At 38.6% G+C, this 26449-nt stretch overlaps 1 protein-coding gene and 1 pseudogene across 1 annotated transcript; both read right to left on the bottom strand.

Annotated features, from left to right (window-relative positions):
* Positions 1 to 3737: 3737 nt before the first annotated feature.
* On the bottom strand, positions 3738 to 8221 carry LOC121260209 (G-type lectin S-receptor-like serine/threonine-protein kinase At4g03230). Its single transcript, XM_041162070.1, has 6 exons — positions 8044 to 8221; positions 5437 to 5576; positions 5102 to 5302; positions 4596 to 4846; positions 4320 to 4470; positions 3738 to 4043 (listed from the first exon to the last, which is right to left on the bottom strand). The coding sequence occupies exons 1-6, from the start codon at positions 8219 to 8221 to the stop codon at positions 3738 to 3740; spliced, it is 1227 nt and encodes a 408-aa protein (XP_041018004.1).
* Positions 8222 to 12972: 4751 nt separating this feature from the next.
* On the bottom strand, positions 12973 to 16869 carry LOC121260143 (annotated as a pseudogene).
* Positions 16870 to 26449: the final 9580 nt, after the last annotated feature.

Below are 26449 nucleotides of genomic sequence, written 5' to 3'. Positions count from 1 at the left end.
TCATATAAAGATGGGCCTTTGAATCCTGACCCGATGGCAGTCATGGCATCGATAGCTGGTTGATAAAACTTGGATTGAGCTGCATTGAAACGCAGATTAGCATCATACCACCAACGTGCTACAGCCATCTTTGCTTTTACAATCATCTCATTTGAAGACATAGAACTCTTAATTGAAGGTTGGGCCCCAGGAGTTGTTCTTGGAGCAAAAAATCTACTCAATCCACCCACTGACTTTCCAGTTCCAGATTCTTTCGACTTCCCCTTACCTTTTGAAAGCTGAGACTGTCCCTCTATACTATTACCATCATCAATATCATCAGATGTTAAATCTATATCGCCTCCAATCTCTGAACTTATTTTTCTTTTCTTCTCTTTACTTTTTTTCATTTCATTAAGCAACTCATTCATTTGCCATTTTACATCTTCAGTGACCTTTTTACATGCTTCTACATCGCCTGGAATCCCAGCTAGATGATACTTCAACCGAGTGATTCCGCCACCTCTAATTACTTTATTACAATATAAACATTCGGTATTATTTCTTGCCCCTGGCACTGCACGTGCATGGGCCCAAGCTGGATCTTCTGATCTTACAGGAGCAAGTGCTGGAGTTGAACTTGAAGTCATACTACCGGTTGATTGACAACTAGACATTTATAACTATTAAAGTATAAAACATTAACACTTATAAGTAAGCCATTAAGAAGAAACTCAATCAAATCTAAACTATAAACAAACATCTATAAAATATATAAACAAACATCTATAAAAATATAATCTATCAAAATATAAACAATAAACAAACATCTATCAAAATATAATCTATAAAAATATAAACAAACATCTATCAAACATCTATAAAAATATAATCTAAAACATTTATAAAAATACAAACAAACACTATAAAAATATAAATAAACATCTATAAAACATCTATAAAAATATAATCTCAAACATCTATAAAAACAAATACTATAACAATATAATCTAAAACATCTACAAAAATATAATCTATAAAAATATAAACAAACATCTATAAAAACGTAATCTATAAAAATATAAACAAACATCTATAAAACATCTATAAAAATATAATATAAAACATCTATAAAAACAAACACTATAACAATATAATCTAAAACATCTACAAACATATAATCTAAAACATCTATAAAAATACAATTATGATTTATTTATAAAAAAAGTAACAAAAAAAAAAATCAAACTAAGTAATAAACAAAAAAAATAGTAAAATACCGAGATGAGGGCGGTGGTCGGCGACGTGCGGTGCAACGAGACGGAGGGCGGTGGACGCTGGCAGCTGGCTGGCCGTCTGCGGTTTGGGACTCGGGTGCTGGCGCTACGCTGCAGCTGCGTGATGAAGGAAGAATTCAGCCTGAAAGTGAAAGAAGAGAAAAGAAACTGAGGTGTTAGGTTTTAATTTTGAGGTGAAATTCCAACTTTGCCCCTAATTATTTGCCATAATTTCGAAAATGCCATCAGCTTTAACACTCGACTGACCCGGCCGAAATATGTACCGGCCGAAATTTCTATTTCGGCCGAAACATAAAATACCGGCCGGTACAGGCCGGTACCGGCCGGTACACCCGGTTTTTAAACCGGTACGGAATAGCAGATTTTCGGTACCGGCCAACTGGCCGGTACGGCATGTACCGGCCGTACCGGCCGGTACGGAACGGTATCCAAAACAGTGGTTTCGGGACCCTATGTGCTCGCTATCACTGGGCTTTGCTTCCTCATCCTGCACCTACTAAGGTTTTCTGAGTTCCTCGTTTTCCTTACGAAGCGTTTGCACCTCGTTGGTTAGTTTTGTCACCCACTCCTCCATGGTTTTTAGACTTGCTTCCATGGCTTCCTTTATGTCTCTTTTGAGCTGTTCGGAACGGGTTGTCGCAAGTATGCGAAATACACATAAGATCTATAAGGATCCCAAAGATGGTGCCACTATTAACATCGTGTTTCGCACGCCTCTGGGCTAGGTTTCGGCAACTTAGGTGTTCAGAACTTTAGGCCTACAAAAGATGGGAAAGAAGGCAACTAGGAGAGGGCAGCCTTGGGGTCAGGGAGTCTCCAATGCCAAAGTCAATAAATTATCTGAAGTTTATAAATAAGTAAAAGAGTCTAAGAATCAAAGAGTTTTTCTCATACTTGAGACTTGCTATTTATATTATGAGTCTGGGGGGACAGATCGTGTCTGCCCCATGCAGTCTGTGCCCTTCGTACTATTCTTTTTGTCAGCATCTTTTAATGTGGCATGTCTCTGCGACGGCGTTATTAATGTGACGTGTAACTCGGGTAGTGTACCATTAATACGGCTAACGTCCTCAGTGGTCCGTTAATGCTCCTCCTGTCAGAGGATTGAAGGTCTCACGTACATTATGCCCACTACACGGACAAGCACTCAATAGCTGTACACTATTCGAGTGGTCTTTAGGTCGGCGAGTCTCATCCCCTGTAGGACGTTCCCTCATGCAGGTTACATCCAAAGGAGCCAACCCTTGAGCCAGGTTGGAGACTCTGCTTGTTCTGCGCTAGGCTTTTGCAACTAATTAAGTTTCCTTAATGCCATTTTCAGGCCGCTAGGACGGGGGAAACCCCCTTAACTGGACATAGTCATGAATTGTGATTTGGGTTAAGGATGTTTTATGCTTTGATTACCCAAAACTACTGCAGCTTAAAATTTATTTTAAAAATTCATGTAGGCTTTTTAAGTTGTAAGTAATCACAAATAGAAATACCTATCTACCTAGTAATTTATTTAAAAATATGTCTGATCAAAATTGTGATTTGAATTTTGTACTGCAGCTTCATGTCCGGCCCATGTGTTGAGCTGCATGCTCTGGCTGATGAATATTAATGCGCAGGAGATAACTTCAACAATATTTCACATGATTAACAAATACTATGTAAGTTTCTACAAATTTGACAAAACCAGGAAAGATGGAATAGTGGTCGACTTGGATGGATGGATGCATGCCTCGAAGTTTCCAAGCTGCCTACAAAATAAAGACACAAATGTCAAATTTTGTTACTAGGAAATAAATAAATAAATAAATAATGCAATAATGGTGGTTCAAGATTAATTAAACAAGTTTTTTGACATTTCATTCCTTTCTTTCAAAAATACTATCTCCCATGCACGAGATCAAGGCTCTCAACATATAGAGAATGTCGACTATATATATATATTAAGATCCAACAGCTAGCTAGCTAGCGTCCTTGTTTGTTGATTGACTTTAAACTAAAAAGAAGCAAAAGAAGACGGGGAGACTTTGCATGTATTTGATCACTAAGCGTAAATATATAGTCGGCAATCACTACACGTACGGACTTTGGCTTCATTTGTGATAATGACTCCTGCCTTTGACAAGTTTATAGCAAATTTATGTCAAGTTCATGTACATGGGATGATTGTTTGCCGATGGCTGTGGGGTGTAATGATAGAGGCGACAAGTTTGGGGGACAACAAAGTCAATTAATTGAATCTTTTAATGGACAATAAAGTCGATGTTCTTCAACCAATAAAATATTAACATCTCATCTATTTAGTCAAAGCAGAATAAAAGTAACATCTGCAGTATTAGCAAACTCAGAAAAAGAAAATATCAAAGAAAAAATAGTGAAGTTTTTCTTTAGCACCAAAAACAGTAAAAATGCCAAGTACTAGTCCTAAAAATTGTTAATGAAACAATTTGAATGCAGCCACCTAATTAATTAGCGAGGTTCGACATTGGTTAATGTCACTTTATTTATAGAACAAGGTCCTTCCGCAACTGATTTTAAATCATTGGAAGCTGTTGATCTGAAAATGAAAGCAGGTTGTTTGGGAGAATGAAGAGTGGTTACATCAGTACCCAGCATAAGCAAAACATCCAACATATCTGGTCGATCTCTAACATCTTCTTGCACACATAATAGCCCAATTTGAATGCTTCTCAAGACTTCAAGGGGAACATATGACTCATTTATGGATGCATCAACTATGTCCAATGCTCTATCTTCTCTCCATAGTTCCCAGACCTGTGTGGTTCATAGCATTATATAAAAGGTTGTATTATAAAGGATTTAGATCCCCTATAAATTCTAGGATCAAGAGTAGTGAGAGAGAGATAAAATCCAAAGTAGACCTTACAACATTTATCGAGTATATAACATTGTCTAAAAAATTCACTCCGACAATAATAAATATTGTAAGACTTTTCTCCCATCCTTGAAGACTTTGAGTTTGAATAAGAATGCAAAGGGATCTGAATCTGAGGATATAAGTGGTAAAAATTGTTATTTTTAGTTACTTACATGCCCTATCAAACTTAGGGAAGGGTGCTCCATATAAGAACCACTATTCTTCTTGCCACTTACGATCTCTAATAATATTACAACAAAACTAAAGACATATGATTTTGTCAAAAACATTCGAAATACTGCATACTCTGGTGACATATAACCACTACACAAGAATTGCGTCAAAGTTAATCTTTACGTCATTGCATGTGAACAGTATAAAAAGGCAACCTTAAAATTTTAAATTGGTGTAGTTTTAAGTGTGGGAATATGTTTGCATATGATACTCACTATGTTTCAACATCTCTGTTTGTCCTGTCTTGAATTTGGTCCCCCTTGAATATGCGAGCCACACCGAAATCTGAAATTTTGGAGTTCATCTCATCATCAAGTAGAATATTGCTTATTTTAAGATCCATGTGGATAATTCTCAACCTCGAGTTGTGATGAAGATACAAAATCCCACGAGCAATCCCAATGATTATTTCAAACCATTTGCTCCAATTTAGAGATGAACTTCTTGTAGGATCAATAACAATTTTGTTGCAAGAACACTCAAAATGATGATTTCAATAGTGATTTGTATGTGGTTCTATGTATATAGAAAATAAAAGAACGTGTGTGTGTGTGTGTGTGTGTGTGTGTGTGTGTGTGTGTGTGTGTGTGTGTGTGTGTGTGTGTGTGTGTGTGTGTGTGTGTGTGTGTGTGTGCGCGTGTGTGTGTGTGTGAAGGGAATAAATTTTTAAAAACAAGACAAACCAAAAATAAAGAAGTAATAAATTTTTAGAACAAGACATACCAAAAATAAAGAAGTTCAAGCTTTTGTTGGACTTGTACTCGTAAATCAGCATAATTTCTTCCTCCTGAATGCAATAGCCTATCAGTTTGACAAGATTTCTGTGTTGAAGTTTCGCAATCATTTTGAATTCTTTTATTCCTTTTCCTGAACTCTTGGATAACCTTTTTACAGCTATGTGTTGTCCATTAGGTAATTGACCCTTACATAATTAGTCAATTTGCTCATTCAATTCCATTTAACCCCTTCACACCCTCATTGTTATAGAATATTAATGAACTTGAAATACAAAAAAAAACTTGTAAGATAGCAATCATGAGTTGTCACCGTATATACCTTAAAAACAGGGCCAAAACCACCTCCAAGTTTATTGGCTGAAGAGAAATTGTGTGTGGTACCAACTACGCAGCTTAGATAAAAAATGGGCTGACCAGGTTTTGTATTTTTGTCCTCGAGCTCATTTCCCTCTAACGAGGCTTTCGTACCAATAAAATTTAATGACTGATTGTGTAATTTTCTCTTCACTGTCCTAAAATATATTAGGAGAGATTGTTTAATACAAATTGAAATTAATAGAGCATTTAAGGAACTTTCATCATGTGGAAAACTAATCTAAATGACTCCTGACATTTGAGAATTTTGTCTCGACTAGGATGGCAAAATTATAATTTCATAAAAAACCTCATACTTCAAGATAAGACTTACGAGAAGGCAACATAATTATTTATATTTGAAAACTATGAAAACACAAATTGGGTGATACGGCTAAGGCATACCGAGAGGGAAGGAGGCATGCAGCGGAGCAAGGGAGTATGAGGGTGGTGAGCGCGACGGCGGAGCTCTGAGAGAGAGTGATGAGCGAGCGAGAGAGAGAGAGAGAGAGAAAGAGAGAGAGAGAGAGAGAGCCTCTGAAAATGGGTCATCGAACTGCATGTAGCGGCAAAAGTTCTCAAAGGAAAAAAAAAAAAAAAAAGGTTGAGGATGACTTACAGGGTATGTATGTGATACTGTCTAGCAAACATATATATATATATATATATAAAAGCTGATGATGAAACCCTGGAGAAAAATGAGAGGAGTAGAAAGTGCATGTGTATTGGAGTGGAGTCGTGCATGGCGTGGAAACTAATCGTTGGTTCTCACTGGCTTGGGTCTTGGGCGCACAAGGTTTGGACTTTCTTCTACCTGAGTTTTAGGCCTTGAATCAACCTAAAACATAATCCAACTTGTCCCACAAATTTCTTGTCCCATACAAAGATTCCACCGACTTAAAAAAAAACATTTAATGATATTAACTTAATTAGCAAGCCCAATCAAAATTCGATACCCACAAAAATAAAAATTTGGGCCCGTAATCTTTTCCAAAATACAAATGGACTTTTCATATGTATAAACCCAAAGATTTTTAGAATGCGGGCTTGATGCTGGGCGTGGGTGTTACATCCTCCCCCTTTTAAAAAAAATTTCATCCTCGAAATTTGTTGCATCTAAAGTACTGCCTAAAATAATTATCCCTCATAATCCATGCCTATTTTAATCTTCAATTATTATGTGAAACCTAACATTTCAAAATCCAAACTTTCAAATATCTCTCGCCTCATTAACTTTCCAAAATCCTATTGTCGATTTCCATACCCAATCCCGAGTTCAGGCCTAAAAGTATGAACCTCAACAATGAAATTACAAGCCTAATAATTCCTCTATTTTTTTTTTACTACTCCTCCCGTGTAATTATGAAAAGAACTCTCATTATATCATTTTATCCTCCAATAATAGTAAGATAAAATGCTCCAAAGTTAAGTCCTAAGTGAGATCAATTTACTACTTTCTCACAAAGTCTACTTTCAAACCAACAATTTTCCAAAATTCATGCTTCCATTGTACACTCTAACCAACCAAACACCTAAGGCTAGAGTCTCATGGATATAAATTATTGGATCTAATCCCTTTCAACGCCTATTTGCCCAATTCTTACCCAACTTGTAATTATAGACTACGCACCCTTGTATAGTCCTATGCAGTCTATGTCATCCTTGGAGAAAACATGCACATTCACTTCAACCTAACTTCAATATTTGAAGCTATCAAACTTAATAAAATTCCATTTAAAATGCAAGAATGATTCATCCCAACTCAACAAAAATAATTGCTTTCAAGTATAAAAGGAGTAGAGTACTTGTGATCGCATTGCTATCGTCCTCCGCATCTCCAGGTTTCAGTGCAAACACTCGAGCTGGTCCCATTTTATGCTGATGGTTTCCCTGTGTCATCTGTCAGGGACCTGGAGATCGGTTGGGCTTATTGTTGTCTTCCAACAGTAATGTGCATTCTCTGATGAAATGACCAGTCTTACCACATTGAAAACATGCCCCCATTTCCCTTCTGCACTCTCCAATGTGTGCAAAGTTACGATACTTACAGGGGTTATTCAATTGATTTCCCTGCATCTATTTCTGACTTGAGTTGTTCCCCTCGTTTCTCTTCTTTCAGGGCCCTTGATCCGTACTAGAGGAGGATCATTGTGGGATAGTTCTCTTCCTCTGATCTTGAAGTTCTGCACTTCTCTTGAGGTTTCGTTCAAATATTATGGCCTTATTTACTAACTATGAGAAACTTTGGATCTGAAAGCCCACCACTAGTTCATAAATCCTATTGTATAACCCCTGCTCAAACTTTCAGGCCTTCTTCTCCTCGTCCGGGATTAGGTATGCAGCGAAGCATGACAGTCAACAAATCTGGCTACGTACTAGTGCACCGTCATTATTCCCTGCACCAAACTAGTAAACTCCATGGCCTTATCTTCTCTGACAAAGCTTGGGAAAAAGCATTCAAGAAAAATCTTCTTGAAATGGGGCCAATTGACTACTTTCGTTCCTTCAGCTTCCCTAATGGTCCTCTAAAAAATCCACCATCTTTTTGCCTCTCATGTTAGCTTGAAGGCACAATTCAAGACACAAAGTATCTCTTCAATGTCCTGGATCGAGTCCTTAGCGAAGGTTGGGCCACCACGCCTATCAAAAGTGGGAGGGTGCATCCGGTTAAACTGCTCTACGGTGCATCCGCCCTCATCATTTCTCGCATTCAAGTCCCTACGATTTCGAACACGGCAACGAGCTGCCATCCTGGAAGACTTATACTTGGTTAAACGTTTCAAACGGAATATTTAGAAATAATAAACTAAGAGTAAATGTAACTACCAATTAATCTATATATCATAGATCATCAATTTATTGTCTTACTCATTCTATCTCTTATACTAAACTGGCTTAAAGTAAGCATACTCCACAATAGTTCATTCCATTTAAACCAAACCATTTTGATTAAAGCCTACGTGCAAAAATTTACCTCAACTACTCTTAAGTATGACATCAAGGAAAACTTTCCTACTAGATCTGAAGCTAAACACCAAATCAAATCAACTCATACATTAAAATCTACTGAATTCGAAGCCTAGTATTCGCTTAAGCTTATGTATCGCTCTAACATCGGAGCCTTAACTTTTTATCTAAAATCTTAAATATCTCGAAACCAATTCTCCAAATTCCACAAACTCTAAGACCCCAAATATCATCGAAATCATTTGTAAAGTTTGCAAAAATCTCTAACCCTCGGATTTCAACAAACTCAATCCATAAAATTTGCAGAATCTTAAACCTTAAATTTCATCAAACTCCTTATTATAGTATGCAGAATCTCTAACTTGGCTCTGATACCAACTTAAAGGCCCCATCCCCGTAGGTCCAAAGAGTATCTCTTGTAAACTAAAACTATCTCCCATAACATATTTATATACTCCAAATTTTTCATAAAATGCAATTAATTTATTCAGACCAAATATATATGTTCCTCCACCAGGACTTTGAAGAAATACCACAATGAAATAATTTAGAAACTTCACAAAGACTCGAAAACATCTATGACTCAAAATACCAAAATAACATAAAATCATAAACCTACTAAATATGACTCTCCAATAAGTACTTATACCTTTTGGCACTTATTCTTCTCCGATTATCAAACCTTGCTAACACTTCCTACTCTTGACTTCTAGCTGATGCATCAAAATTATCTGAAAAATATTGTGATGATAAGAGGTGAGTTATCAACAACTCAGAAAGCAGAGAACATATACTAGTATGTAAACATGAGCAGTTACAGAATTCAGAATGTAGAACAAAACATTTACTTTCAAAATGCAGAATCAGAATATTTGCTTTCAAAATGCGTAATCAAAACATGTTCTAAAAATATCAGAGCAAATCTTTCATAAACCTTCTTATTCAAAAATAAAATCCTTCGGCATATCATAATCTGAGACATCATCTTCATATAATATTAGAACATCACATAGGGATAGAGACCATGTTTAACTCTCGTGGTAGGGTTATAAACCATCATTATACCTGTGGCGGGTCCGTATTATCACCCGTGACAGGGTCTTGTACCACTATTATCACCCGTGGCAAGGCCGTATACCACTATTATCACCCATGGCAGGGCTGTATACCACTACTATCACATGTAGCAGGGTCGTATACTACTATTATCACCCATGGTGGGGCCTTAACTAAACAGAATCAGAAAGTCATGCCAAAGGTTTTCAACTGCTACATCATATCACAATAGAGTACAAAAACAAATTCAGATCATTTGACATATTGAGAAACAGATTCAGAACATCTTCGCATCACATGCACAAATTTTCCTAAATTTCATATTTGCTCTTTTTGCATAGTTTAGAAATAGAATGCCAAAAATAAGCTCATGTCTATACCAGTCATGATGAAAATACTTGTCTCTTTCATACAGATTTCATGAGTAATTCCGAACGAATAACTGAGGTTGTTTCAAAGTTCTTTTCATAACAAAATTTATATTTTTCATAACATCAACCCCAGTTCATTTCATTTACGCAAAGTCTAGTATAGAAACCCCACTTACTTGGACTTCTTAACTTTCTAAATTTCTTCACAATAGTGCTGAACGAAAATTACTCGTCACGTATAAGATTGTCACGTAATTTCCATAAATTTCCAATCGAACACATATCCCGATATTTAAACTTGAAATGCTAAAAACGTCCTATTTTAATTCCACAAAATCTAAAATTCTAATAATCCTACAATGCCATCATTTTCTAAATCCATCAATATCCACTTAATATACTTAATCTAACTTCAACTCAAACACCAGTCTATTTAAGAAATCGACTGTAATAAAAATATTACCCGGCCCAAAATAATTTAGAGCCCGAGTCCAATCCAAAAACATTTAATTTCAAAATAACTTAACATGGCACACTCGAAAATAAAAAGGAACCCAATAGAAAACAAGCCCATGTGGCCCAAAGTAAAGACAACCCACTTTTAAAATCCTCATGTTTGGTTTTACAACTAAGAGGAAAAAATTATAATTTCATAAAAAACATCATACTTCAAGATAAGCCTTACAGGAAGGCAGCATAATTGTTTATATTTTGAAAACTATGAAAACACGAAGTGGGTGATACAGCTGAGTCATACCAAGAGGGAAGGAGGCATGCAGCGGAGCAAGCGACTAGGCGGAGGTCGATGGTGGTGAGCGTGACGGTGGAGCTCTAAGAAAGAGTGATGAGAGAGAAAGAGAGAGAGAGAGATAGAGTAGCAAGTGAGGGGAGGAGAGGTTACTGAGAGAAACATGGCAGCTTAGGAGTGGCATGAAGGTGCCCAGAGGCACTTCTGTGCTGATGGAGGCAACGTGGAGGGGTTGGCGATGTCGCTAGGCTTCACTGAAATGTTACGAGGTTAAAAACTGAGACCGGGGGGGGGGGGGGTGCTTTCTTGCTCTGTTTTGGGTTGTTTAAAATAGGGGATGTGCAGTCGCTTGAATGGTGGCTTGATAGTGTAGGGGCAGCGCAATGGAGGAGTTCTTTGTTGTACCGAGGTTGAGGAGCTGAAGGGGTTGCAGGTGGTGGCTGGAGCCTCTGAAAGTGGGCCGTCGTACTGCACGCAACGGCAAAATTTCTCAACGGGAAAAAAAAAAAGAAAAAAGAAAAAAAAAACTTTCTGTTACAGCTAAGTTTTATGAGATGGAGGTGGTGGTGCAGGTGAAGGCTTGGCTTTGGTGGTAGTCATTTATGGTGGCTATGTTGAAGTGGCCCAGTGACAGTACTTTGATGGCAAGAGGAACACGGAGTAGCATTCTTAGTTTTAGGTTGAAGATGATTTACAAGGTACATGTGCGATATTGTGTAACAAAAATATATATAGAAAACTGATAAAACCCTAGAGAAAAATGAGGGGAGTAGAAACGTGCATGTGCATGGGAGTGGAGTCGTGCATGGTGTGGAAACTGATCTTTGGTTCTCACGTGCTTGGGTCTTGGGCGCATAAGGTTTGGACTTTCTTTTTCCTGAGTTTTGGGCCTTGACTCAATCTAAAAAATAATCCAACTTGTTCCAAAAATTTCTCAACCCATAGAAAGATTCCACTGACTTCAAAAAAAAAAAAATTTAATGATCTGAACTTAATTAGCAAGTCTAATCAAAATTCGATACCCGCCAAAATAAAAATTTGGACCCGTAATGTTTTCCAAAATACAAATTGACTTGTCATATGTAGAATCCCAAAGAGATTTAAAATGCGGGCTTGTTGCTGGCCCCGTTGTTACAACCAATGTATAAGCCTCTTATACATTAACTAGCCTAGTTTTAAACAAACTTATCGTTTTGTAGTCCAATTACAATTTGGGGGTACTCTTTGATCGAGGTCAAACTGCAAGATGTTGATCTGAAAATGATTCGATAAATAATCGAGTCAGTCGAATTCGTATCAAATTGGCTTGTATTGTATGAAATTAAGTTTAACCATATCTTATTATATATTCACTGTATTTTTCTTGAGAAGGGTATTAAATGATCATGGATATTTCATTTTGTTTTAACAATGTATCAGCTGATATTTATATTTTAGTACAAGACATAGTCATGAATTGTGATTTGGGTTAGGGATGGATGTTTTATGCTTTGATTACCGAATACTACTGCAGCTTAAAATTTATTTAAAAAATTCATGTAGGCTTTTTAAGTTATAAGTAATCACATGCAGATAGTAATACGTATCCTAGTAAATATTGGTTTGTGGAAGTGAGAACATTAATGATCCGGAGTACTGGAATTAATTAGCTTTTCTTGCTTTTATTTTTCGGTTATAAAAATATGTCTGATCAAAATTGTGATTTGAATTTTTTAATACTGCGGCTTCAGGCTCGTTTGGATATTGAGGTGAGATGAGATATAATAGTTTTAGATGAGTTGAATAAAATATTATTAGAATATTATTTTTTAATATTATTATTGTTTAGGAATTTAAAAAAATTAAATTATTTATTATATTTTGTATGAAAATTTAAAAAAATTATAAAAAAAAAAAAGAGTTAAAATAAGACAGGTTGAGAGTGTTTCATATCCCATGTGTTGAGCTGCATGCTCTGGCTGGTGAATATTAATGCCCAGGAGATAACTTCAACATTTCACATGAATGATTAACAAAGACTATATAAGTTTCTACAAATTTGACAAAACCAAGGAAGATGAGATAGTGGTCGACTTGGATGGATGGATGCATGCATGCCTCCAAGTTTCCAAGATGCTTACAAAATAAAGACACAAATGTCAAATTCTAGCCGGCCCCTAGCTATAAGGGGGAAGAATATCATGATGGATGATGATCACACCAAGAATTGACAAGTTTATAGCAAATTTTATTCAAGGAAGAAATAAAATAACATAGGTCAAGTTCATGTACATGGGATGATTGTTAGAGGCAACGAGTTTGGGGGACAACAAAGTCAATTAATTGACTCTTTCGATGGAAAACAAAGTCAAGGTCCTTTAACCTATAAAATATTAACACCTCATCTATTTAGTCATAACATAATACAAATAACAATATCTGCAGTATTAGCAAACTGAGAAAAAGAAAACAGAAAAGAAAAAATAGTAAAGTTTTTCTTTAGCACCAAAAATAGTAAAAATGCCAAAGTACTAGTCCTAAAAATTGTTAATGTAACAATTTGAATATAGCCACCTAATTAATTAGCGAGGTTTGACATTGGTTAATGTCACTTCATTTATAGAACAAGATCCTTCTGCAACTGATTTTAAATCATTGGAAGCTACTCTGAAAATGAAAGCAGGTTGTTTGGGAGAAGGAAGAGTGGTTACATCAGTACAGAGCATAAGCAGAACTTCCAACATATCTGGTCGATCTCTAGCATCTTCTTGCACACATAATAGCCCAATTTGAATGCTTCTCAAGACTTCATGGGTAACATATGACTCATTTATGGATGAATCAACTATGTCCAAGGCTCTATCTTCTCTCCATAGTTCCCAAACCTGTATGGTTCGTAGCATTATGAATAAAATGTTGTATTATAAATGACTTAGATCCCCTATAAACTCTAGGATCAAGAGTACTCACAGAGAGAGAGAGAGAGAGAGAGATAAAATCCAAAGTAGACCCTACAACATTTGTCGAGTATATAATATTGTCCAAAAATTTCATTCGGACAATAATAAATGTTGTAAGACTTATTTTACATGTATATCTCTCTCATGCTTGAAAACTTTGAGTTTCAACAAGAATGGATCAAAATCTGAGGATATAAGTAGTAAATATTGTTGTTTTTAGTTACTTACCTGCCCTATCAAAGTTATGGAATGATGCTCCATATAAGAATTACTATTCTTCTTACCACTTACGATCTCCAATAATATTACACCAAAACTAAAGACATCTGATTTTGTAGAAAATTTTCCAAATATTGCATACTCTGGTGACATATAACCACTGCACAAGAATTGTATCAAAATTAATTTTAACGTCATTGTATGTGAACACTATAAAAAGGCAACCTTAAAATTGTCTGAATGCTTAAAAGTTAGTGTAGTTTTAAGTGTGGGAATATGTTTGCATATGATACTCACTATGTTCCGACAATCCTGTTTGTCCTGTCTTGAATTTGGTCGCCCTTGAATATGCGAGCAACACCGAAATCTGAAATTTTGGGGTTCATCTCATCATCAAGTAGAATATTGCTTGTTTTAAGATCCCTATGGATAATTCTCAGCCTCGAGTCGTGATGAAGATACAAAATCCCACGAGCGATCCCAATGATTATTTCAAAGCGTTTGCTCCAATTTAGGAATGAACTTCTTGTAGGATCTATAACAATTTTGTTACAGGAACACTCAAAATGGTGATTTCAATACTAATTTGTATGTGGTTCTATGTATATAAACAAAAGAACATATATATGTGTGTGCGCGCGAAGGGAATAAGTTTTTAGAAACAAGACATACCAAAAATAAAGAAGTTCAAGCTTTTGTTGGACATATACTCGTAAATCAACATCTTTTCTTCCCCTGAACGCAACAGCCTATCATTTTGACAAGATTTCTATGTTGAAGTTTCGCAATCAACTTAACTTCATTTTTGAATTCTTCTATTCCTTGTCCTGAACTCTTGGATAACCTTTTTACAGCTATGTGTTGTCCATTCGGTAATTGACCCTGACATGATTAGTCAATCTACTCCTTCAGTTCTATTTAACCCATTCACACCCTCATTGTTATAGAATATTAAGGAACATGAAATACAAAAAACGTTACAAGATAGCAATCAAGAGTTGTCACTATATCTACCTTAAAAACAGGGCCAAAACCACCTTGCCCAAGTTTATTGGCTGGAGAGAAATTATCTGTGGCAGCAACTATGCAGCTTAGATCGAAAATGGGTTGACCAGGGTTTGTATGACTGTCTTCGAGCTCATTTCCCTCCAAAAGCCCTTGGTACCGGTAAAATTTATTGACTGATTGTGAAATTTTCCCTTCACTGTCCTAAAACGTATTGAGAGAAATTGTTTAATACAAATTGGAATTAATAGAGAATTTAAGGAACTTTCATCATGGGGAAAACTAATCTAAATTACTCATAATATATGAGAACTTTTGTCTCAACTTATTGGAACACATTGTGTGTGTGTGTTTGTATGAACAAATACCATGCAACTGACTTTATTTACCTCTCATTTTCTTCTTCTTTCTAAGCCATATATGGGCTAGTAAAATTACTGGCAACAATGGCAAAGCAATGGATATTACTACTAGAGCCAGCCTCCCCGTATTCCCAAAAAAACCTCTGGACTTCCTTCTATTATTGGCTGAAAGGAAAAAGAATGAATTAAGAAAAGTAATGCTACCTTTTTCCATCTTGATTTTATCGTCCTTAATTATACTAGTTAATATGATACTAGTTAATATGACACATCCTAAATGGTTTCATAGGTCAACTAGTTATTTGAAAATTTGCGTAAATTATTACAAAACTAAGATTGAAAAACAACATTTCTCTTGCGAAAGAAAGAAGCATACCTAAATCTGCCGCATCCACACGAACATAGACACTTGGGTCCTTCTCATCATAATGCACTTCAATATCCATCAACTCTCCATACCAGTGCAAGCAATTAGTTTCTTTCCCATGATTCAAGCTTGTAAAAGCTGTGCAAGAACAATTCCTCAAGCAAGCTTGCTTGCATGCTTCATAGCCCATTATGCTCAAATACATTTGTCCAGCGTCAGGAGAAAATGGAGCCTTCACACGCTCCATCTTCACAAACCCTTCTCCATTCCCACACATAGACAAACCTGACTTCTTTCTTACACAACCCAGCTCAGAACCTTCTCTAAGATACCATTGCCGTGGAGACTTTGGCTCATACCCTGGGAGACATGAACATTCGAAATCAACATTATCTGGGTTACAAATACTGTACGCGCCACAATGTCCATACTTCTCACACCGATATATGGGTGCAGACCAGAAGTCCTTCCATCGATGTTCACCATCATTCCATACAAATTGCCGGAGCAATCCAGAGTTGTCTACCACCAATCTTGTGATGATTGCAGAGTCATCGAAGAAGTATTTGTAAAATATCTCATCTCCATTGTTGGTGTAATTGATCTTAAAATCGAATTTTATTGCAGAGGACCTCCATGGCCACGGTCCAGTTCGCCAATATGGGATTGAACCCTTGTACAAGAAGAACTGTGGTGCCTCAGTAAGATTTAGCTTATATATATAGTCTCCAGTTCCGGGATCAGCTCGGGACTTCCAAGATGTTAAGAATCTGTTGAGCCCGGTTCTCCGATTCAAGCCAAGTGACATGTTTGGCAGCAAAGTGTCTGTAGGATAGTCAAAGCTTTGCCATAACACCTTTTTGTTGTTTTCCTGGACCAGTACTAGGTTTCCTGAATCCAGAAGCTGAGCTGCAGTGGAGGCTTGCCCTTGAACTGAAACACTTGTAGACCAGAGAGAACGGTTAAAGTTGTCATGGAGAACAAGGTTTCCATCCTGATTGATTGAGAGAACTCCTGAGGAATCATTGAAAGGATTATTTCTATTTGCAACCCACACCAGAGTTTGTTCTGTTACTTTGGTGAACCAAATACCAAGATAACGATAGCTAGAGTTGGTTGGGCTAAAGAAGCCAATGGAGAAATTCTTTTCTTTGGATATCAAAGTTTGGCCGTCTTTGATGGATTGGTTTTGTGTTAAGGTTTCAGTGGAAGAACTGCAAAATAGGAAGAAAAAAGGAAAAACTAAAATCAAAATCTTTATCATTTTGTAGAGTTCATGTTCGAGCCAATGGTCCTTCTTTAGTAAAATGGGAAGAAGAATAGAAAGCCTTAAAAAAAAATGCAAAAGAGAACAAAACAAAAAGACAACAAATAATAGTGTGGAAATAAATGACGATGACGCACTCGTGAGGAATCTAGCTCTATTTAAGCATCATAGTCAAGCCCACGTGATGGAACTTTTTGAGGAAGGCTTTTTTGACCAGTTGACAAATGTCACGTACATTTATTATAAATTGTGTAATATAAAAAAAAATAGAGTTTATTTATAAAAAAATAATTTTTTTAATTTTGATTTTATATTTATACACTTTCTGGAATGTGCGGCTTTTCGTAATCCATAAGTGCAAAGAAAATATTCTAATTATAAATAAGTTATATAAAATAATCTCATAAACTGACATAATTTAATATGGTTAATTTAATATGATTAAAATTACATCTATTATAAAATAAATCTAATAAATTAAAGAAATTACTTAAATTTATAGAATTAATTTTGTCAATGCTTATGTGCTCTAACGATAATCGCAAAAATGAGTTGACATAAAGCATGGTTACAGCAGCATGTTATTTACCTGGAAAGATCCGAATTCTATCTCAAAAGGGAAGGATGCCTAACCTATTCCATTATTAAAGTCAACCTTGGCTGCTTTAGTTTATAGCCAAGTCCTTTTGTTAGGTAGACTCTCCTTCCTTCCATTGAAAAGTCTGAAAATAAGTCATCAGGTTGCTGATAGGCATGCCATTCGGGTTCGTGAGGTCCAATTTTAACCAGAGATTTACAAGGAAAAGAAGTCTCTTGTTGGAATTTTTAATATGAGTAATTTTATGTATAATTATGTAAGTGATGTATAATTGTTTTAAAAAAGAGTAAAACTTACTATTATAAAGTTATTTTTTTTTGTGTGTGAATCTTATATTTACTAATTTTTTTTAAAAAAAATTACATAACGCTTGCGTATTCTACTGTTGAAATATCATTTCTCTTTCAAGATTAATACGTAGATGTGGATATGTTTTATCCTTTGGAAAGATAGCTATTCTATTCGGTGTTTTTATAATAAAAACTTCAATAAATTTTGGAAGAAATTTCACGTAGGAAATAGAGAAGGAAGCGTGCGCATTTAGAGCAACCATAATGGATTTATCATTTTGGGATAAAAGAAGTATTCTCTATCGAGTCATGCCAAATAAATGCAAAACCTATTTGTGTTATAGTGATAACTGATTCTCTAAATTTGAACAAACAAATCTTTTACAAAAATAGATTCAGAAGTTTTATGATTTCATGTGATTTGTTATATTAGTCTGTGAATTTGCTTGTATAAAACCCATTTGTGGTTAAAATATTTCTTTTTGAATAAACTCTATACATCTACTTAAAGCCGCACACTCCTCGTTAACCTAGAGCCGAGATATAGTAAGGTGAATGACTAGTTTATGCAATTCTTCTTTGTGTTTGGCCGTGGGTGGGAATTCCCAGTGGGTCATGTGGGTCATCACGAGTTCCATATCTGGACGAAGTGGGGAAGGGTTCTAGAAGACAAGGCGTTGCGCCCGACGGCTACCTTTGTCGAGTCGTGGTGCATTGCAATCGTTCGAGAATGGGTGCAAAAGAACTCCAGCAACGTCTTCTTGGAAGCTCTAGTTTTCCAAGGAGAGCCTAAGGGGTTCTCTACCTCCCCTTACCCACATTCCTTTCGACGATAGGGCGACTATTGCCCGGCCCCTAGTCATTCCAACCTGAAGGTGCCCCTCGAACCCTTCTCCATCAAGCAAGGGGAAGAAGCCTCACTTAGAGGGGCCCGGGCCAACAATAGGCCCACTTCTAAAGCCTTGATTCCTACAGGGTGAGAGTCAGCTACTCCTAAGGTCCCCATCCTACTGTCCTGGTAATGCCAAAGGAGGTGCCAGTAGGACCTTTTTCGTCGGAGTCCTTGGACACCCTGACAGGAGGCCCTTCAGATGATGTTCCCATTGTGCTATCCTCGCTAACTGGTGCTGCTGATGTGCTTCTAGACACAGATGTTATAGATGCTCTACTCTAGGGAGTCTTTGCGGTCGAGATCCCTAGGCGGGCTGTCGAGGAGCAGCTTTCTCCAGATGTTTCTCCTTTCTATTTAATTTGTTCTGTTGCCGGTAGTCACTCCTTTGGGGACGAGGTCAAGGCTTGCTCGGTGGGGTTTGGACGCCATTAATGAGAGGGCGGCGGCCTCTACTTCCAGTAACTATGTCAAGGAGGTGGGACACAAAGCGGAAGGTGACTTCCTTCTGAATGATGTAGTCGACTCGGGTCCGAGGAGTCTGTGCGACGACCTGCTTATCCAAGTAGAGCACTAAGTGGAGGGTGATTCCTTTCTGGATGTTGTAATCAGTTTCAGTTTGAGAGGCCCACGCGAAGATCTGTCCGCTCATAGGGGAGCACATGCCGAAGAGGTTGTCGACAAAAGTCACCCAGCCAAGGGCTCAGTAGAAATTATCCCACCTTTGGACTAGCTGGAAACAGGAGAGAGCCATGTGGAGGCTATCAGCCAAGTCGCTAAGTGTTTGTCCAACTTTTTCTATGAGGTTCTATTATTCCTTTCTTTTTCCTTTTCCTTTCTCTCGCTATTTTCTAGTTTTCCTTTACTGATCATTTGCATGTTGGCCCCTCTTGTCGTCAGGGTTCCTCTCAGCTGACAGCTTTTATTATGGACTGCCAGGGGGTCGTTAAGTAAGAAAATTAGACCTTCGTACAATGACCCAAACCTCCCTTCACTGTGCTGGTGACAAGAGGGAGGAGAGGGAGCAGCTGGAGTGAGAGCTAAAAAAGGTGTGGCTTTCCTTGAAGGAGGAACGCAAGAAAAATAAGAAACTTAATTGCCGTCGGAGGAGGCTCAAGAGGAAACGAGGGAAGCTAAGGAGGATGGCTAGCGGTTGGAGCGGTTCGTTACAAATCTTCAAGGTGACCTGTCTCGAGTTCCAGAGGTCGCCTCCCCTCCTGGATAGGCAGTTGAAGTTTGTCCTAGGCATTCGCAATCTTGCGTCAAGGCATGGGTGCGTTGAGGGCCATAGGTCGATGTGGGATCACCTCTTGGGAAGTCTGCAGTTGCGTTTGCCGACTTTCGAGAAATATTTGCAGAGCCTTAACCTTTTCCATATCTCTATCGAAGAGGTGGCTTTCGCATTTAGCTACAAGTTGCGAAAGAAAGAGATCCCTGATGCTTTCCCGGGTCCAGTTGTTCTAACTGAGCCCAAGCTCGCTGCTTCAGAGCAGGGGGATCTTGCTCCCGATGTTCCTGAGGTTGGTATTCCTGGTGTCAAGGCCTGACGTCGCCACACCCTAGCTCCTTGGTGCCGCTGCTGCTCTTTTATTTGCTCTCCCCTTTCTTTGCTTTTTACTAAATGCACATACCTATGCGTTGTCGCACCGCGACTTGTATACAACTTCGATCAATGAAATTGTTTCAAACTTTTGTCGTGCCAGGCTGCTTGTCTTTACTATATTTTTCCTTCATGCTTTTCTTTCTCTTTTTCATTTTCGTTGCTGGTTGGGAAGGCTATGCCACAGGAAATTATGGGATTCTTGAATACCCCACTAGTCGTCCGTTCATCCGTTTGTGCCACATTCGTTTGCCCTTATTAGGTAGTCGTCCTCTTGAGACCTCCATGCAATTTTACTTGATGAGGCTTTGGCTTGTTGTGCCTCCTAACTTTCTGTTGCGCTTAGCTGGCTTCTGTTGTGTATTATTGTACTTAGACATTTTATGTTGCAACTTGCTCTCCGTAACTCCGCAGCCTCACGTTGTAGTTGTCGATGATCAATGATATTACGTTTTATTGACCGTGTCTGGCTATTTGTCTTTGTGTATTTTTCTTCGTTGTTCCCTTCTTCTCTTTCTTTTGTGGCCGGCCTAGGGGGTTTGGCCACAAGGGATTACGAGCTCAGCATTTGGTGAGGGGTGTTGTCGCCCTACAGAGCCTTACGATCCACCTCGCCAATACACTAGCCTACCCCTGACAACCCCGCAGACCAATGGCTTCCTGCCTGTACTACTTTTGTCTGCCTTTGTTGTGTAGTCGTTTTCCTGAGGCCTTTAGTGACTGTCTGATCAGGCCAATGTTTCTTCACATTCTTCTTATGCCAATTTACTTTTCTTTTTTTTCTTTTTTTGTCGTCCATCTCTTGATTGTGCTTTACCCCGCTTAATCTTTTTATTCTTCCATTTTGTGCCATCATGCTTTACTTGGGCATGTATTCATCTCTGTGCCCCTCCCGCGTAGTTAGATATGAGTGGACCGAGTTTCTTTTTACAGTGATGATGACCGAGATCAATTCTTTGAGTAGTTGTGGGGTTGATCCCGCTCTCCACCTCTGGGAGATAAGGCGGCCTCTAGCTCAGCCCATTCCTTGGTTAGGGGGGAGGTAAATTGTTCGGGTAGTTTGGAACTGTATCCTCCCTTCTCCGTTGGCATTTCGTATTTGATCCCTGCTTGAAAAACAAGGATGTTATCACCATTTTGTCCTTAAAGGCAAGAGTTAATTTCGCAAACCTAGCCTATGTCGCGATGTACTCGTTACTCCTTCTCTTGTTTCTGATGTTCATGTTCTTTGGTGAAGTATTCAGGTGATCGAAGGACTTTGCCCGCTCTCCATTGGGGAGAGGTCAGGATGCCTTTGGCCGACCCGTCCCTTTCACCCCCGAGGAGGTAGTGTCTTTGGGCAGTCGTAGGCTAGTTTGTTCTATAGGAGTTGGGGTAAGTATTCAGCCAGCCTAAAGGCTAGACCCACTCTCCTCCAACCTAAGTCTGAACCTGCTCCTAATCGTTGACACCGTGTAACTCCTTGCTTTGACTTTTTTCACTTTGGAGATTTTATTCACGTCGGGTAGCCGAAAAACTAGACCCGCACTCCATTAGGGAGAGGTCGGGATGCCTCAAGTCAAACCTGCCTTTTTAATTCCCCAAGGAAGTAACTTCTTCGGACGGCCATGGGGCTGGTCTGCTCTTTCGCCGCAATGGGAGACGAGGTAAGCTAAAGGCTGGACCTGCTCTCCTCTGCAGGAGGATCCAAGCGGCCTCTAGCTCAACTCGTCCCTGTTACCCCACAGGAAGGTAATTTGTTTGGGCAGTTTGAGACTAAATCCGCTCTCGCTCGTTAACATCGTAGGGAAATGTAGGATTTGGGACAGGTTGGGGTCATGGACGCTGAATCCGCACTCCTCCGCTGGAGGGTTAGAGTAGCCTTTGGTGTGACTCATCCCTTTACGTCCCATTGGGAGGCAATTTTCAGACAGTTTGCAACTGGACCTGCTCCCGCATGTTTTCAGGCAGCTAAGGACTGACCCGCATTCCACCTCATGAGGGATAAGACAACATTTAGGCCTTCATTTCCTTGCGGTATCCAGCGAGAGAGGTAAGTTCAAACAACGATATAGATAGTCCACTCTTCACTACGATAGGAGTTGGGGTAAGTTGTTCGGACCGCTGAGGGACATGACTTGCTCTCCATCGTGGGAGGGGTTGAATGGCCTTTGGCCTAGTTCTCCTCTTTAGTCCCGCGGGAGGTACACTGTCCTGACGGCTTGAGACTAAACCCACTCCTGCTCGTTGATGTTGGAGGGAAGGTAAGTGTTGATCAGGTTGGCGCCGATCCCACTCTTCGTTACGACTGAGGTCAAGGTAAGTTGTTCGAGCCGCCGAAAGGGCATGACCCGCTCTCCATCGAGGGAGGAATAGAATAGCCTCCAGCCTAGTTCTCCTCTTTGGCCTCGCAAGAGGTACATTGTTCGAGCAGCGATGTGGTTGGTCTGCTTTTCGCTACGAAGGGGGTTGGGGTAAGTTATTCGGGCTATCGGGGGGGCAGGAGCCGCTCTTCATCACAGGAGGTACATTGTTTGGGTTGTTTGGGACTAGACCTGCTCTCGCCCGTTGACCTCACAGGGAAGGTAAACATTAATTTGGTGATGATTTTGTTATCGCATATTTCATTAATCGTAGATTGTCTTGTCAATGTTTTGTTGAAAACATGAAAGCTTGAAGTAAATGTGTTATATTGTCTTGAAAAATCACACTTTTCATTAAATAACAGGAATTTACAATAATTAAATGACACATTACAAAATATAGGGAAACGGAGCCTTCGGCCTGGGAACTTTCATTCATTTTGCCTTTGCCTCTGGGGCCATGCACCCTCTCGCTCCCTCTCAACCGCAGACTAAGGCGTGCTTGGGCTCTCCAAGAAGTGCATGGCCTTGCCTTTCCTGGGGGTGTCGTCTGGGATAGTCCCACCATCCTTCTATTTTAGATCTTGGACATAGCATTATCTTGCCAAGACATGTGTTGCCTTGAATTTCCCCACTCTGCGGGGAGTCGAGAACCTCATCTTGAGGTGCTATGTTAACGTGACGACTTGTAAGCTGTTGAGGGTGGGCCTTTTGATGATGACATTGTATGATGACGGGATCCTCACCACCAGGAAGTCGACCATGATTGAGGTCTTACATGGGGAGCTGCTAGCGAGGATCGACAGCATGATGGTTCCCACAAGCTGAACCATACTCTCGGAGAAGCCCTTCAATGGCATGGGGGCTGGGTGCAGCTGGGCATCATCTATTCCGATCCTGGTGAAGGCCTCCTAGAACAAAATGTCTGCAGAACTCCTATTGTTAATGAGGATTTTATAGGTGGTGAAGTTGGCGACCAACATAGTCACCACCTACGCATCGTCGTGGGTACGGGTGAATTCGGTCCTATTCGGTCCAAGGTTTTTTTACTCTGGACTGGACCGAAATGTATAAGGACCGATTTGGTCTGGTCCCCTTCGGGACAGTCCGGTCCGGTCAGTCCCATTCGGTCCATGCCTTCTAGAAATCCATTCGGGATGCCATTTTAGCTTTCAGGAACCAGTTTAGAAACCCCACAATGAATTATCAATCAAATAAAGCACAAAAACAAAATGAGGTCATTTGATGTTTGCTGTGTATATTCTAAATTAGTTAAAAAAATACAAGATTTCTCCCATCAAAGAAAAAATACACAGATTCCATAAATAAATAAAAAATACATTTGAAACCATAAGTTTGGGATGTGGCGGTGACGTGGGGACGAGCGACGAGAGAGAGCTGATGATGCCTTCAACGACGAGTGGCTCTCGTGGTCTGGGATGTAGTGGTGACGTGGGGAAGCAACGAGAGAGAGTGTGCAAGGGAGAGAGAGGGGGCTATGTCGAGATCTGGGGTAGGAGATCTGGCCAGCAAGGAGGAGCTGATGATGCCTTTGGCGACGAGCGGCTCTCGCGGTGGTCTGGCATGCGGCGGTGTAGCTGGAGGAGAGAGGATAGTGAGAGGGATATCGCAGAGGAGGGGCTGCGGCTGGAGGGGAGGGGAGAGAAAGAGAGAGGGAAGAAGGGAAAATAAGGATCAAGGGTTTCCTTTGAGTATTTAATCTAGGCCCTTCATCATTTAGGATTTTTAACCTAGATTCAAGTTAGAGATTAAACACTTTAAAATAACTAACCAAAATAGATAAGCAAGAGTATAAATATAATAAAACAAATTTAAAACCAACTTAAATTAAAACTAATTTAATCTAGACCCTTCATCATTTAAGATTTTTAACCTAGATTCAACGTTAGAGATTAAACACTTTAAAATAACTAACTAAAATAGATAAGCAAGAGTATAAATATAATAAAACAAATTTAAAACCAACTTAAAATTAAAATTAATTTAATCTAGGCCTTTCTTCATCTAGAGTCAAATAAATGGAAAAATATTATGGAAGATAAAATGCATTTCTGGAACAGAATGAATATTGAAAATCTATTAAACTTTTTATTTATCTCAACGATTTACAAAAACTTGAGATACTAATACTATATGTTATACATATAGTGTATATATATATTATAATGATATGGTGATAGATGTAGATGTTAGTAATTAGTTAATGGTGAATTGGTGATAGGGGTGAATTTGTGTGACCCTAGTATTAAGCACCATTGTTTAAGTCCAATTTCATACTAAACGGTGCCGTTTGATGTTTGGCAAATTTGATGTGTCTTTAACTTGTGATTCTTTTATCTTTTTGGCACATAAATTAATGAAAAAAATTTTTGAAATTAGTAAAATTAAGTAAACTATTTAATAGTGATTATTCTCTTAACTCATAGACTTGTAGTTAAAGAGTTACATTGATTTAGTTATAAATTTATAATTATAGTTATAGTGATTTAGTTTAGTTATAATTATATTGATGATAATTGTTACTTCGTTACTAACTTAGAGCATGTCAATGTATTATAATTTATAATAGTTCTAAGTTAAAATGTATAATGAGTTATATACAACTTTTTACATTTTGGATATGAAGCTATAAGCATAGATAATTTAATTATCCATACATCCATACATGCTTTATATTTACTTGCAACTTAGGTCATATATGTAGATGCTAGTAATTAATTAATGGTGAATTAGTGATAGGTTAGTTAATTGATATTCATGTCATACATTAGTTAAATTACAATTTACATTAGTTATTTTTAATTGTTTTATATTTACTTACAATTTAGATATCTTAAAAAAAAGTTATCTAATAACTTAGATAGATGTAGATGTTAGTAATTAGTTCATGGTAAATTGCTAATAGGTTAATTGGTAATATACAATTAATAGAATATTAATTTGTAAATTTGTAATTACATATTTAAACTTTTATATTGTACATGGTCCATGGGGTAGGTTAGATGAAAATTATATAATTTATTATACAATTATTATATAAAAACTATATAAAAACTATATAAAAAAATAAATATTTTATTTTATTTTTTCGGTCTGTCTGGTCCGAAAGCCCCCCAACCCGGGATCGGACCAAAGACTGAAAACCCTATTTTCCTAGGATGGAAATCAAGCAAGCCTTTTTTTGGTCCGATCCGGTCAGCTCAGTCGATTTTCTTGATCTGGATCGGCCGACTTACAGCCCTAGTCATGGGGATGTAGGAACCCCTCCTTGTCGGCCTTCGTGAAGGAGAAGATTGGGGTAGGCTCGCCCTTTTGATGCTTGGCAAGATGGTACTCGACCAAGTATACCTCGTGCACCGAACCCGTTTGATGTGTGCTTTTTTGCTTGAAGAGGAAACACCCCCACCCGTGAATCCTCCTACGAATCCTTCCACTATGGTTCAGATTTCTCCGAGTGGGGGTCCCCCTCATGGTGGCGAACGGGGACGACCTGGCTATGGCCCCCACGCTGGTGGTCTTTGCTGGGGACTGTCTTTCCTTTTGCGCCAGTCGACTCGGTCCATGCTCATTTCCCTCTACCTTCCCTTCTTTCTTGCTCCAGTCTTCGAGCCTGGGGATAGCATTGCCTCGTCCGCTCCACATGTTCACTTCTCCCTTGCGGGGAGAAGCAATCATCGATGTTATGGGAGGTGGACCAGTGGTATGTGCAATAGTGGCATGCAATACTCTGACCATCCTTTTCGCGGGTGGTGGAGGTGTCAGCCTCGTGGATAGTGAATGTAGGCTAGTTGAACTGAGGTCTTGGTCCCCTCGTCGAGGCTTCCTCCCTCCTCTTATCTTGGTAACTCTTTTTTTATTTCTCGTGGGCCTTAGTCTTACCCAGGGCCGTCTCTTTCCTCTCTGCTCACTCTAACTCCTTTCTCGATTCCGTCAGGGC

The sequence above is a fragment of the Juglans microcarpa x Juglans regia genome, chromosome 1D, assembly GCF_004785595.1.
Source record: "Juglans microcarpa x Juglans regia isolate MS1-56 chromosome 1D, Jm3101_v1.0, whole genome shotgun sequence".
Lineage (NCBI taxonomy): Eukaryota > Viridiplantae > Streptophyta > Magnoliopsida > Fagales > Juglandaceae > Juglans > Juglans microcarpa x Juglans regia.
The sequence above is the reverse complement of the archived record's forward strand: the minus strand, read 5'-3'. Positions and strand labels throughout refer to the sequence as shown.